This window comes from Chanodichthys erythropterus, chromosome 3 (assembly GCF_024489055.1).
Source record: "Chanodichthys erythropterus isolate Z2021 chromosome 3, ASM2448905v1, whole genome shotgun sequence".
Classification (NCBI taxonomy): Eukaryota; Metazoa; Chordata; class Actinopteri; order Cypriniformes; family Xenocyprididae; genus Chanodichthys; species Chanodichthys erythropterus.
The window spans coordinates 54,550,002-54,563,670 of NC_090223.1; the positions used below are offsets into that span (position 1 = coordinate 54,550,002).

At 36.9% G+C, this 13,669-nt stretch overlaps 1 protein-coding gene across 1 annotated transcript in view; it reads right to left on the reverse strand.

Moving 5' to 3' along the window:
• The window catches only part of prkcab (protein kinase C, alpha, b), a 219,354-nt gene that overhangs the window by 58,801 nt on the left and 146,884 nt on the right, over nucleotides 1–13,669 (reverse strand). The window contains exons 6-8 of the mRNA XM_067382826.1: nucleotides 3,138–3,294; nucleotides 2,909–3,043; nucleotides 370–463 (exon numbers count right to left, since the gene is read on the reverse strand). Coding sequence (XP_067238927.1) covers nucleotides 370–463; nucleotides 2,909–3,043; nucleotides 3,138–3,294 — 386 coding nt within the window. The remainder of the gene's footprint in view (nucleotides 1–369; nucleotides 464–2,908; nucleotides 3,044–3,137; nucleotides 3,295–13,669) is intronic.

Genomic DNA, 13,669 nt, shown 5'->3' on the forward strand with positions numbered 1-13,669 from the left:
GACACAGACACACAAAAGCAAACAGTTACGGCATTATAAAGCCAAACACTCGTTGCATAATTAGTAAACACTTGACGATGGGATCTCAGTGCCCATCGTGTCCCTCAGCATCCCACCAACACACCAATCACCATGGAAATGGTTGCTATGGTGACTCTGACAGTGGCTTTGGTCTTTGAGAGTCACGATCTAGTCTAAACCGTATTCGTGTGTCCACAAACTGTGATACAGCACTGTTTTTATCTGGCTTTATCATTCACTACACAGTAAAGTGTGATTTAATCACTTGACTTGAGAATAACAGCCGTGCAGGACTCTTAAACAGTGGGTCCTGAATGAGTGTGTTTGAAGAGATACACTCACGCTCACCTCAAACTTGTGCCGCAGCTCCAGGTTGATGTCATTCTCCTCTGGGATGGGCACGTTGTAGTACTCACCCTCCTCTTGGTTTAACATCTTATACCTGTCAGACACCAGAGACTGTCACATACATCTGGAACATCAAAAAATACCTACATACTGTACAGTCATGTGAAAAAGAAACAATATCCTTTTTAATTCTCTGGTTTTAAGTATCAGGGCATAATAAAAATCGTAAAATTTTAGTCTTAAAATTAGGTAAATACAACCTCAGATCAAATAAAACCAAAAATGAGAAACCATGGGTGACAAACTAAGTACATACTATGATTCAATATTGTAGAGCCAACTTTAGTCGTTCTGGAGGAATTTTTGCCTGCCCATTTTTACAATGTTGCTCCAGTTCACACCTCTCGCCACATCTGGTTGAGGTCTGGACTTTGACTGGGCCATTGCAACACCTCCATTCTTTTCTTTTTCACCCATTCTGTAATAGATTTGCTGGAGTGCTTGGGATCATTGTCCGGTTGCATGACCCAATTTCAACCAAGCTTGAGCTGTCGGACGAATGGCCTCACATTTGACTCTAGAATACAGAGGAGTTCATGGTCGACTCAATGACTGTGATGTGTCCAGGTCCTGTGGCAGCAAAACAAGCCCATATCAGTTGGTATGAGGTGTTTGTGCTGATATGCTGGGTTTTTTGGTTTTCACCAAATGTGGTGCTGTACATTATGGTTGAACATCTCCAGTTTGGCCTTGTCTGTCCAAAGGACTTGTCTTGTGGTTTGTTCAGATGCAACTTTGCAAACCTAAGCCATGCTGCCATGTTCTTTTTTAGCTTCCTACTGGCAACCCTTCCAAACATGCCATACTTGACCTGTCTTTTTCTAATTGTATTGTCATGTAAATGTATCATTTAACATGTTAACTGAGGCCTGTAGAGTCCAAGGTGTAGCTCTTGGGTGTCTTGAGACTGGCAACTGTCTTGAATGTTTTCCACTTGTGAATAATCTTCCTCATTTTAGAATGATGGACTTGAAATAGCAGTATAACCATTCTCAGATTGATGGCAGCAACAATTGCTTCTCTAATATCATTGCTGATGTCTTTCCTCCTTGGCATTGTGTTAACACACGACTGAAGTCTCCAGACCAGAAAACTGCCAAAACTTTTATAGAGGTGATCACACTTGCTGATGATCAATTAATCAAATGCATTTGATTAGCAATGCCTGACTGCTACTTACCCTCTTAATTCCCATGGAAGCAGTAAAGGTGTACCTGTACTTAGTTTTTCACACATGGCTTCTTCATTTTGGCTTAGCTTTTGTTAAATAAACCATGACACAGTGTAATATGTCATGTGCTGTTGTTCATCTGAGGTTGTATTTACCTAATTTTAAGACATTTGAAGGACCAGAACATTTTTTATTATGTCCTGATATGCAAACTATTGTATTCAATAGGTTGTCCTTTCTTTTCCACATGACTGTATTACCATGGTACAATCTAAAAAAGTATGGTATAGTAGAAGTACACTTTTTTAGTCAAGTCACATTTATTTTATATTGCGCTTTATAGAATACAAATTGTTTCAAAGCAGCTTCACAGTGATAAACAGGGAAATAACAGAATCAGTTGTGTAAACGTCCAATTCAAATTCTGCTCTAAAAAGACCAGTGTTGATTCAATTCAGTTCAAAAACAGTGTCAATTTTAAACAATTCGAATCAGCTGTAAAGCAGCTCTGCAGAAAAGTTATGTCCAGCTCAATTCAGCTCAAGTTTGGTTTTCATCCAAATGTCAAATCGATTATATTATTGAATATTAAGTGCCGTTTAAAGCCCAACTGAGCAAGTCAAAGGCAACAGTATCAAGAACTCAATCAGGTGACAGAAATGGAGAAAAAAAAAAACCTTGAAGAAAAAATCTCTTTACAGAAGATATATGCCTTTATTTACAGCATGGCTGTAAAAACAACTCTGTAAGGCAAAACCAAACCAATATACATTAAAATGCTTGACTGCTGCCCCTGAATGAACGACCAAATCACTGTACATTGTCATCTGTTGTTTTATGACTTTAGTAACAGAGACTGAACTTCCTGTTGTCATAAACATGACATCATAAAGCTGAGGCAGCAGTTCTGGTCTCTGTCTGTCCATGACAGTGTGTGTGCGTGTGTGTGTGCGTGTGTGTGTGTGTGTGTGTGTGTGTGTGTGTGTGTGTGTTTGGTCCCTGTGAAGTTTCTCTCACATACACTCATCTGTTGTGAAGGGTTTCTCAGTGGCACTACACACTGCAAAAAATGATTTTCTTACTCAGGATTTCTGTCCGTTTTTCCATTACAAATATCCAAACATTCTTAAGTAAAATGCCTAAAGATATTAAGTCTTGTTTTCTAGAGAAATTATCAGAATTAAGCAAGTTTATGCTTAAAACAAGCAATAATTATCTGTCAGTAGGGTAAGAAAAATAAACCTAATTCAAGTATAATAGTAACATGTTTAGTTTGTTGTGTTTATGGTGTCAGTGTATTTGACTCACCAGCCGCATACAGGAGCTTTGATAAGCTCAGACACACCAAAGGACATGGAGCCCATGAAGTCATTACGGGTGGTTCTGTCCCAATCCCACACCTCCACAGACAGACGCCGCTCTTTATCCGATGCCTTTAACTTACTGCACAAACACACACTTATTAACCTGAGAAAACACATCTACAGTGTGTGTGTGTGTGTGTGTGTGTGTGTGTATTTCCTGCTGACAGACTCACAACATGAAGGACTCATTCCAGGTGGGGTTGAGCGAGGAGCGGATGGTCCGGGTCTTCTGTTTGGTCTCATTCTTGGGGTCTGGGATGAGTTTGAGCTTCACATATGGGTCTGAGAGCCCATTGGGGTCCATGGGAATCAGATTTCTGGCCTCACCAACTGATTAATAAGAAAGAAATCAAAGTTTCTTGCAACAACAAAAAAGAAGTCAAAGTGTTGACATGGAATATTAAAAATAAAATTATTAGTTATTATTGAAACTATGCACCACTTTCATAAATAATAAAAATAATAAAAACAAATACTATGTAAACAGTGTATGTTATCAAAAAATAAACCCTCTACTAATACTTCAGTGGGAGTTACATGTAGTTGACATTTAGGTGCAACCAGAGCCATCCTTAGGGAAGTGCAGTGGGGCCCAGGGCAAACAAATGGGAGAAACTTGTGCTAGAGGTTGCACTGGTGCCACCACCACATTGGCCAACTGATAAGAGCTGCCATCTCAACATCAAATGGCAAATGAAAAGAAACTGGAATGAAACCACGCTACTCGTTTGATTGTTTATCAGCTCAACATCAATATCAGAAAGCGCAGTGCAAGCTCTGAACAGGTTCACTCCCAGGCCGATCTCGATCATGCAATGTTTCACAGCGCCAGGAGGATCAACTAAGGAAGTGTTTGAATTTGCCGCATTATTAATAGCATCGCAGCGAAATCTAGTGAGAACCATTCAAGTTATAGAAGGCTTTTCAATCCACAAATCACCAATATTTACCATGGATTTAATGTAGCAATGCTAACTGTAACCATGGTATTTTGGCGGGAATAATTAAATGTTTTTACATTATTCATCTCAGGGTTCCTACAACTTTTATTTTAATAAAAGACACGAAAGTACCACTAAAACCAGTAGAGGGCAACAGAGGAGCACTTATTGACTTTTTAGACTTCTTATTTCCACTCCCTAATAAATGGAAATAAAAGTAGGAAGTCAAAGTCTCAGAAAACAGACAAAAACTTTTCTTCAAAGCAAGTAAAGAGCCCTCCTTTTCTAATCACCCAAGCATGATACTATAGAAGAACAATGGTACATTTAATAAGAGTAGAATATTTAATTATGGAACGACCACAGTGCCAGTTCCATTTTTTCCGTAAGTAGAATAGGGAAGGTGAGTGCAGTTTTGGCGGAAGCACTTGGAAGGCGATCATTTGTTTATATAAAGCATATACATTTACATTTAGACTGATCATTTCGCTAGATAAGACGCTTATTCCTCGTCTGGTATCGTTTAAAGCCCTTTGAAGCTGCACTGAAACTGTCATTTTCACCTTCAACTGTTTGGACGCCATTGAAGTCCACTATAAGGAGAAAAATCCAGGAATGTTTTCCTCAAAATCCTTAATTTCTTTTTTCGACTGAAGAAAGAAGGACATGAACATCTTGGATGACATGGGGGTGAGTAAATTATCAGGAAAATTCTATTAGAAAGTGAACTAATTCTTTAGTAATGTGTGTGTGTGTGTGTGTGTGTGTGCGTGTGTGTATACCTGGTAAACCCTACATTATGAGGACAAAACATTCCCACAAGGATGTCAATTTTTAAAATCTTTGACCTTTTTGGTCCCCGTGCAGAAGTGCAGAAAGTTGGTGATGTGTAGGTTTAGGGGTAGGGGAGAGAATATATAGTTTGTACAGTATTAAACTCATTATATGGAGAGTTCTCATAACACACAAAAATATATCCAGCTGTGGATATATTTGGATATGTTCCTCAAAAACTGCATTCACTGTCCCAAAATTTAACTGAAGGCTGACATTTACTTTATCAATGTCTATACACACACACACACACACACACACACACACACACGTTTGTTTTTGTGAATTGTGGGGACTTTCCATAGGCCGCAATGCATTTTATACTGTACAAACTGTACTTTCTATCCCCCTACCCTACCCCTAACCCTAAACCTAACCATCACAGGAAACTGTGCACACCCTTATTTTCTCACAAAAACATAATTTAATATTTTTATTAATTAATTTAGGTGAACTCAGGTTTATATTACATCGTGGGGACATTGTAATATAAACAAACTCTCACGCACACACACACACACACACACGCGCACACACACACACACACACACACACACACACACACACACACACACACACACACACACACACACACACACACACACACACACACACACACACACACACACACACACACACACACACACATCCAGCAGCACTAGGAACTGCAGGGTTCTTTTAATGTCATGTCATGTTTGGCCACAGCACCACAGACAACACTGCATTTAATACAGTCAAACAGCAGCAGGGATCCTTTATGCATCACACAGACAATTTATAGAAAGGGATCATTCTAAACACATTTTGCATTTGATTTACAGTTTTTTACAATCACTTTGCTACTATTTTCAGTACCTTGATGTCATTTTTTAAAACTCTAGACACAAAACTCAAAATGGTTATCACTTGTAACACAGCCTATCTAATGTTCAAAACATAGCATTGTCCATTCACATCTTTAAATAAATCTTGCACTTGCACAATCATTGGTTCAAAATACAAATTTACTGTAAAATACCTTTGAAACATAACTATAGATCACCCACACACAAGCAACCGATAGTTTCACTGTGTCATTGTTCTTACAATCATTAAATATTGTAGAACAAAATAGGTGATACATGTTTCATTATGGTACTACATGTACAGTAAATACATCTCTGTAAAAGTACGGCAGTAGTAGAGAGAATACTACAGACACAGTGGAATCATTTAACAAAGTTTGTAATATATTGATGTAAAACACTACAGTACAATCACAACATAGGTTTTTTTGAATCAAAGCAAAAATAATTAGCTATGAAATAGACATTCATTTGAAATGTAATGTGTGAATTGCCTTTTGAAATAGTAGTATTTTGATGTTAAGTTGCATCATATTGAACAGGTGATTTTTGTTGAATGAACGAATGATCTAAGTTTTATGTGTATTGTATCCAAGCAATTGAGAAAAGGGCTACAGTTTTGAAAAATGTGCATTTTGTGCACAACCAATGGGTTTTGAGTTTTGTGTCTAGAGTTGTGAAAAATGACATCAAGGTTCTGAAAATAGTAGCAAAGTTATTGTAAAAAACTGTATTTAAGAGATTACAGTCACCAACTAAAACAGTCAAAGGAAAGCAGGGCTAGTTTTCATACATTTTATTGAAGTGAATATTTTAAGCAAGTTTTTATAAATATATTAGCAAATTTTCTGCTAAATGATTCACTGGCTTCAACTGACACTGTCAAAAATAAGAAATAAGTAAAAATATAACACAAAAATTACAAACCCCTTTAAAAATTGACACACTGCACTGATATTAACAGCCAAAAGGGGGAGACATGCCTCTTTCAGTCTTTCTCCCAGAAACAGGCAAGCAACTTAAACAGAGCTGACTTTTTTTTTCAAATCTGAGTGTGTTCAAATCATCGCTTGAAACTCTTAAGAAGCTACAATGCAAAGAAAACTCACACAGGTCTGACAGTGAAATTGATAGTGGCCATTAATTTGACTCTTCACTTCGCCTACACTTGGTAGCTGACAAAGAGACGTCAACAAAAATCAAGGCTTTTTCAGCGGCTGTTGCTTAGATACGACATCTATGAGGAGTGCCACGCTCATCCGTTCACTTTCTCTTGCTCTTTTTAGGCAATTTTTTAAATGGAATAAGATCCAATGCTTATGATTCCATCTGAATATGTTCATGTGACTTTAAACATAGTCTTCTGGAAATTATATTTATACCAAAAGTTATCCAGAAAAAAAGAACATGATGTACATGTAATGACACGGCCTGATTATGAAAACAATTAATTAATCATACAAAACAACTACATTTAATGTATTAAACTGTGTTTTATACTGTAAAGTTAGGGTTAATGATTTGAACAAACCCTTCAGTATGTAATCTCACTATGTTTGACATAAATGATTCTTCAAATCCTGTGGCTTGTCGAGGAGAGGTGTGCTGTCACTTTACCAAGCAAACAATCTTACAATATTCATCTGACAGACAAGAAAACATCCATCTTGCAAACATCTGACAATGTTATAGCAACCACGGAAATTACATACATACTGTAGTGACACACACAAACACTCATAGCGCTTTAACAACCACTAGGATTGGATATTGACAGATTTCATGAATCAATTCGTTTGGATATATATCAGGTAGAGTTTACAATAAGGTTCCATTTGGTAACATTAGTTAAAGGTGCTCTAAGTGATCCTGGGTGGAGTAACTTGCTGTTGACGTTCAAAGCTAGACCCTCCCTCCTCCTCCCCCTCCCCTCCGTGCTTCCTGAAACAGTCATGAATGCGCATTTAATATCATTCTTGTCGGTTATTGGCTGGAGCATGTTTATTATGATTACGTGGTCCAGGCTACACCAGTTTGTTTTTATTGCCGTTTTCAGAGCTTGTGGTGACTACAGAGGAGATGTTTGCTGTATGTGACAAAACTTTTTTGGCCTAAAAACACGTGACATCACTTAGAGGACCTTTAAGTACTTTAGTTAACATGAACTTACAATGAAAAATACTTCTAAAGCATTGATTAATCATGTTAATTTCAAAAAGACATAAAATATACTGTAACTAATGTATTGCTCATTGTTAATGTTAGTTAATGTTGCGTTAACAATTGTGATCTTATTATATAAAGTGTTACTTAGTTAGTTATCTAATGTGCTATGCACTAAATGGCTTTCCGGAGCTGTAACATTACATGATATTCTTTACAAGCTGTTTTACTGATGTCTTTCTGTGGTTGAAACACTGATTGATCGATTACACAAGACATGATACATTTCAGTATGTCATTCTGTATTTTTCTGCATACCTTCTGATGTTCATTCAATTCATGTTTATTTAGTGCTATAACTAGTAAAGAGGTGGAGATGATTGGTTCGTGTGCTGCTTGAACTGAGGAGCTACTGCAAACTGTCATGCCACATTAAGAGTGGCAAAATTGCATTTATTGTTTGAATTTCTTGATAAAATTGACAAAATTTGAAAGCTGGGACTTGGTTTACTACTGGATGGGAGGTACGCTACAAACAATGTTCAGTGAAGATTTGTTCACGCATCAACAGAAAACAGCATAGACTAAATTACTGAAAAATGAATAACAGCTCATCAAAATTAAGAAAGTTAAAAATCTACAACTACACCCAACCTTAGTGATAAGGTCATTTGACTCTTTCCTCTTACAGCCATTTATCTAGTGAGTATAACTGAGGTCTGATGAAGGCCAGATTGGTATTTTGCATCAGCTCCTTAAGAACGTTTGGATGAAAGCTGATAAAACGTTCAGAGATCTTCTGATTACTTTGTTACTATTACATTGCTATCAATGTTTTACCACATTGCCCACATTATGTCATCATAAACTTCAGTAAATCATATCTTACTGATCTTGATGGATGGCAGCAAGAATTCCTGATGTAATCTTCAAAGGCTATTTTTACATGTGGTTTTCCATGGATGTTCAAATCGCACAAATAGCCTGAGAAATTCAGATGTGCTGTTACATAACCGCCAAATGTCCAGTGCGCTGCATGCTGGGTAATCTGATAATGCAGTCAAATGAGCTTGGTTCTTCCCATTGTTTATCCACAAAACACGAAGGGTCAGCCAAGATTCCTCCGTCTGACTTCAGCCCAGAATAAACAAACTCACATATAATAACAGCATTAAATCTCAATCAAAACACTCAATCACATTCATCTACTGTGTCCACTGGGATCCTTAACATGGACTAGAAAGCTTCAGTATGGGTGATTTTCTTGGTCAGTCATATACATTAAATTACACATATAACACATGTACAAGACATACTGAAGACACTTTTAATGCCCACAGAGCCAACAATACCCAAAACTTTATCCTCCAGTTTGATCTAATGCCTGGGAGCGAGAACAAAATGAGTCACATATAAAACCACACAAAAGTATGAAGTGAATCCCAACTGGCAGCCAAATATCACCCACAGTCATCGCTTTAAATAATAACCAAGACATTTCCATCCTCCGTGTGGACTTTGGGCAGTGACGACTCTTAACTGTTATACAGTTTTCAGAATCCAGAGAGACAGACGCTGATGAGACTGAGCCGCACCTCAGGCAGGACCCACAGTAGGACTTACAACAACACTTGAGCCCTCCGTTACAAATGGGATTCATGAGGGAAGTGCTGATAGGGACCACCAACGCGTTTAGCTGAGCCAACGCCTGGAGGGCGGGTTATATAACAAAACCCTCAAAGAAGACAAACAGACTCCAGAAGTTCAGGCCTATAGAGAGCACTCAGAAGCAGTGTTTCCAGGTCTCATATGGAAACAGCCAACTTTGAAACAGAGATTCAGACCAGAAGCAAAGTAAAAAAAGTGGCTAATATGAGAAATACACTCCTGTACAATAAGTGTTGCTGATTGTGCACGCCTGCCATACTCTTATTTATCAATACGTTATACGTTTCTCAGAAAATTAGCTTAATTATGAAATGAAACCAAGAAGGAACCTTTACAAATTTTTATTATATATGCACTTTCAAAAGAGAGCAGAGTTAATCATTCACTGTAGTAGAAAGTGTCCAACTGGTTAGTTAACACAAAAATGAAAAGTATCCCATAATTTACTCACCCTCAAGCCATCCTAGGTGTATATGACTTCTTATGTCTTCTTTTGAAGGCCAAAAAATGTGTCCATCCATCAAAAAAATAACTCGTATGGCTCCAGTGGGTTAAAGGGTCATGAAACCCCAAAACACTTATGTATCAAAACAGATATGTATAGGCTGCACATCATTGAAAACACTAAAGGTACTCATAAATGTTATTCATAAGTGAAAAATAGTTATTTTTGCATTTTTCAGAGCGATTTCTGTCTTCCGGTTTGAAAAGCTGAGTCGGAGCAACGTCACAAAATCTGACGTAATCGTGTACTTTCGGCCCAAGTATAGGCATGGTCGAATATGCTGACGTAGACCGCTTCGAGTGATTCTCGACATAAATTCATGACATAAAGCTCATTTAATCCAATCACTGCACTGTAGTATGCATACGATTATAATTGCGGCATTATTATGTTTAAAGTTTTTATTTCACACATTCTCCTGCACCAAACATGAACCCTGATACAGTGGTGAATCTGAACGCAACAACACGATTATTCTAATAGACAAAAGACTGATTTTGAGACTGCAGTGCTCGTAAACGTAATCAAAGTAGCCTATTATTAGACCTATTAAATATTCTTTCGCATTTCTCCCTTGTGCTTGGTAGTTTGCTGTCATTTTCTCTGTGCTCATATATTAATATTCATTATTCTGTATAATGAGTGTGTTGTATGTCTGTGCTTCATTGGTTGTTCTCTCCCCTCTTCTCCCACTCTACTCTCTCACTTTTCCAGAGCTTTACACGCCCATTTTAACAGACATTTTTGAGCATTGAGGTGTGAACAAACAGGGTAAAACAGGGGGGTTTCATGACCCTTAAAAGGATTAGTTCACTTTCAAATTTTTTTTTGAAAATTCTTTTTTTAATTCTTTAATAAAGGCCTTCTGAAGCAAAGCGATGGGTTTTTGTAAGAAAAATATCCATATTTAAAACTTTATTAACTAAATAAATTGCTTCCGTATGCATCTATTTGCCGAGAAAAAGTGACCTATGACCCAATGCATGATGCGACAACGAACACAGAAGTCTAAATTAGAAGTCTAAAACGAGAAATTATAAAGAGAAATTGTTGGAGGATTTCAAAATAAGAGAAGAGGAGCTTGAGTTTGTTGCACAGTTTGTTTGAACCACGACAAGCGTCTAAGATTACGATAATCCTACATCCTGCGTCATACATCGCAAGTCAATGTATTTGACGCAAGTCGACTTGCACAGTATGTGTACGGTAATCTGGCAGAAGCTAGTTATTTTAGTTTTAAATATAGATATTTTCTTACAAAAACCCATCCTTTCACTTCAGAAGGCCTTTATTAAACCCCCTGGAGCAGTATGGATTACTTTTATGATGGATGGATGCATTTTTTGGGGCTTCAAAATTATTTCTTAAATACATCTCTGATTGTGTTTGTCTGAAAGAAGATAGTCATATACATCTACGATGGTTTGAGGGTGAGTAAATTATGGGATCATTTTCATTTATGGGTGAACTGTCCCTTTAAATATGTAATTTTTCTGAATTTAGGGTCCACACACTTTTCGGTCAATGAATTTCCATGACTTTTATATGACCTTTCCAAATAATTTAGATGATTTGCTAATAATTCATTTAGACATACTGTGTGTCAGTAAGATTTTTTATTGTTTTTGAAAGAAGTCTCTTATTGTGAAATATTATTTAAAATATCTATTTTCTATTTCAATACATTTTAAAATGTAATTTATTCCTGTGATGGCAAAGCTGAATGTTGAATGTTGAAAACAGTTGAAATACTTCATATTTTTGTGGAAACCGTGAAACATTTCAAGATTCTTGGATGAATAGAAAGAACAAATAGAAAATAGAAATGCTTTGTAACATTGTAAATGTCTTTTTTATCCATTTAATGTGTCCTTGCTAAATAAAAGTATTAAATAAAAAAATCCCACTGACCCCAAATTTTTAAACAGTGTATGTTCACTACAGAAAATATTTATTTGAAAATGTTATGACTTTTCTAGGTCTGGAAAACACAACGTAAAAGTTCCCATATATTTAAATTTATATGTAAGAGCTGCAGATCATATACCATTGGTCAGTCAGCTTTCTTTGCAGGCAGCAGAAAAAAACATTCACCGGTCCCAGATCCAGTGAAACAAAGTATCTACAGTAAAAGAACAGTAAAACGATCACCAATATGACACTGGTAAGACACCTTCATAGACAACACTTTGTGTTAGTCCTGCTGTATTGATCGAGAGTTTGAGACACTATACAGGCAGGAAGTTGTCAGTCCCATGGGAAATTCTCCTCTGTGTCAGACGCCCTGGGACACTGATACCTCTGATTTACAGCAGGTATCTGGTGCTCCACATCACAAGCAAGAGGAGAATGACCTGCTGACAAAATCAACATGAATTCCCATGCTGCTCCAGACTGGTTTAGTGCTAGTACCAGAATAGTCTCGCTGTTCATCACAAAACAACAACAACAACAACAACAACAACAAAAATTTAAAGTTTTTATTTTTAATATCTAATAATAAGAGTGTGTCGCTATCAAAAACCTGTTCAAATGATCAACATTCAACCAGCAGGCTAATATTCAGCACTGAAAAGCATGACCAAGGAGATGATGACTAATGTCTTAATGACTACAGTGCAAATGGGAATGATGGATTGGTTCACTTGTGCACACCCAAGATCATAAAACTACTTTCCCACCAACCATGTGGACAGAAATGTGAAATCCAGTGGACTCAGGACTGCACCAAAAGCATCTTAGAGTCTGAGGAAAAAGAGGAAATCCAGCCTGCCTGAGGGTTGTTCGTTTGTTTGTTCTGTGTGTATTTGTTGTGTGCTGTACATGAGCAGAGGTGGGTAGAGTATCCAAAAACTGTACTCAAGTAAAAGTACAAGTACTTATAGAAATATTTACTCAAAGTAAATGTGAAAGTAATAATCCTAATAGTTACTTGAGTAAGAGTAAAAAAGTATCCAATAAAAATCTTACTCAAGTAGCTCGTTACTAGTTACTTATATATATATATATATATATATATATATACACACACACACACACACACACACACACACACACACACACAATAGCATGTTATTATTTAATGTTTATTATTTAAATAGATATTTAATTTATTATCATAATTAGATATCTTTGCAACAAACAAACATAGAAGAGACAAGCATTATTTCTAGCATCTGTAACCCGAATGTATCATTACTATATTAATAACGTATACAGCTAACATTACATTTTAAAGAAGAGAGAAAACTCTTTACATGTGCTCGCGCTCATATCTGAACTTGACACAAACAATGATCAAATACACATTGACGGATCTTCTTATCTTCGTATATTTCAGCAGGCGCGTGTAACTGCTTAACTGTGTCAACGCAAAGCATTCATTTTCAAGACGAACAGGTCGCTGGCGCCGCCATTGCGCAATAGTATATGTATAAATTAATGTATAAATTAAGATATATGCCCATAAAAACGGTAAAGAAATATACTTTTGTTATAGTGACGTAATAATCTGTTTGGTTGTAAAATGTCGGCTATTGGCTGTATCATGAAGTAAAATCAAATGAAATCGATAGGCCTACCTGTGGAATTGTTTACAGACAGCATACGCAGCTCAACTAATAAAGGTCTTCATCGCTGGCAAACAATTGGATGCATTTGCAGATTTGCTTTTAATTGACTGTAGGTCCACTGCCACTTCATCCGCTCCGAGTGAGAAACCGCTTCAAACGATTCAGCGCGTGCAGGAA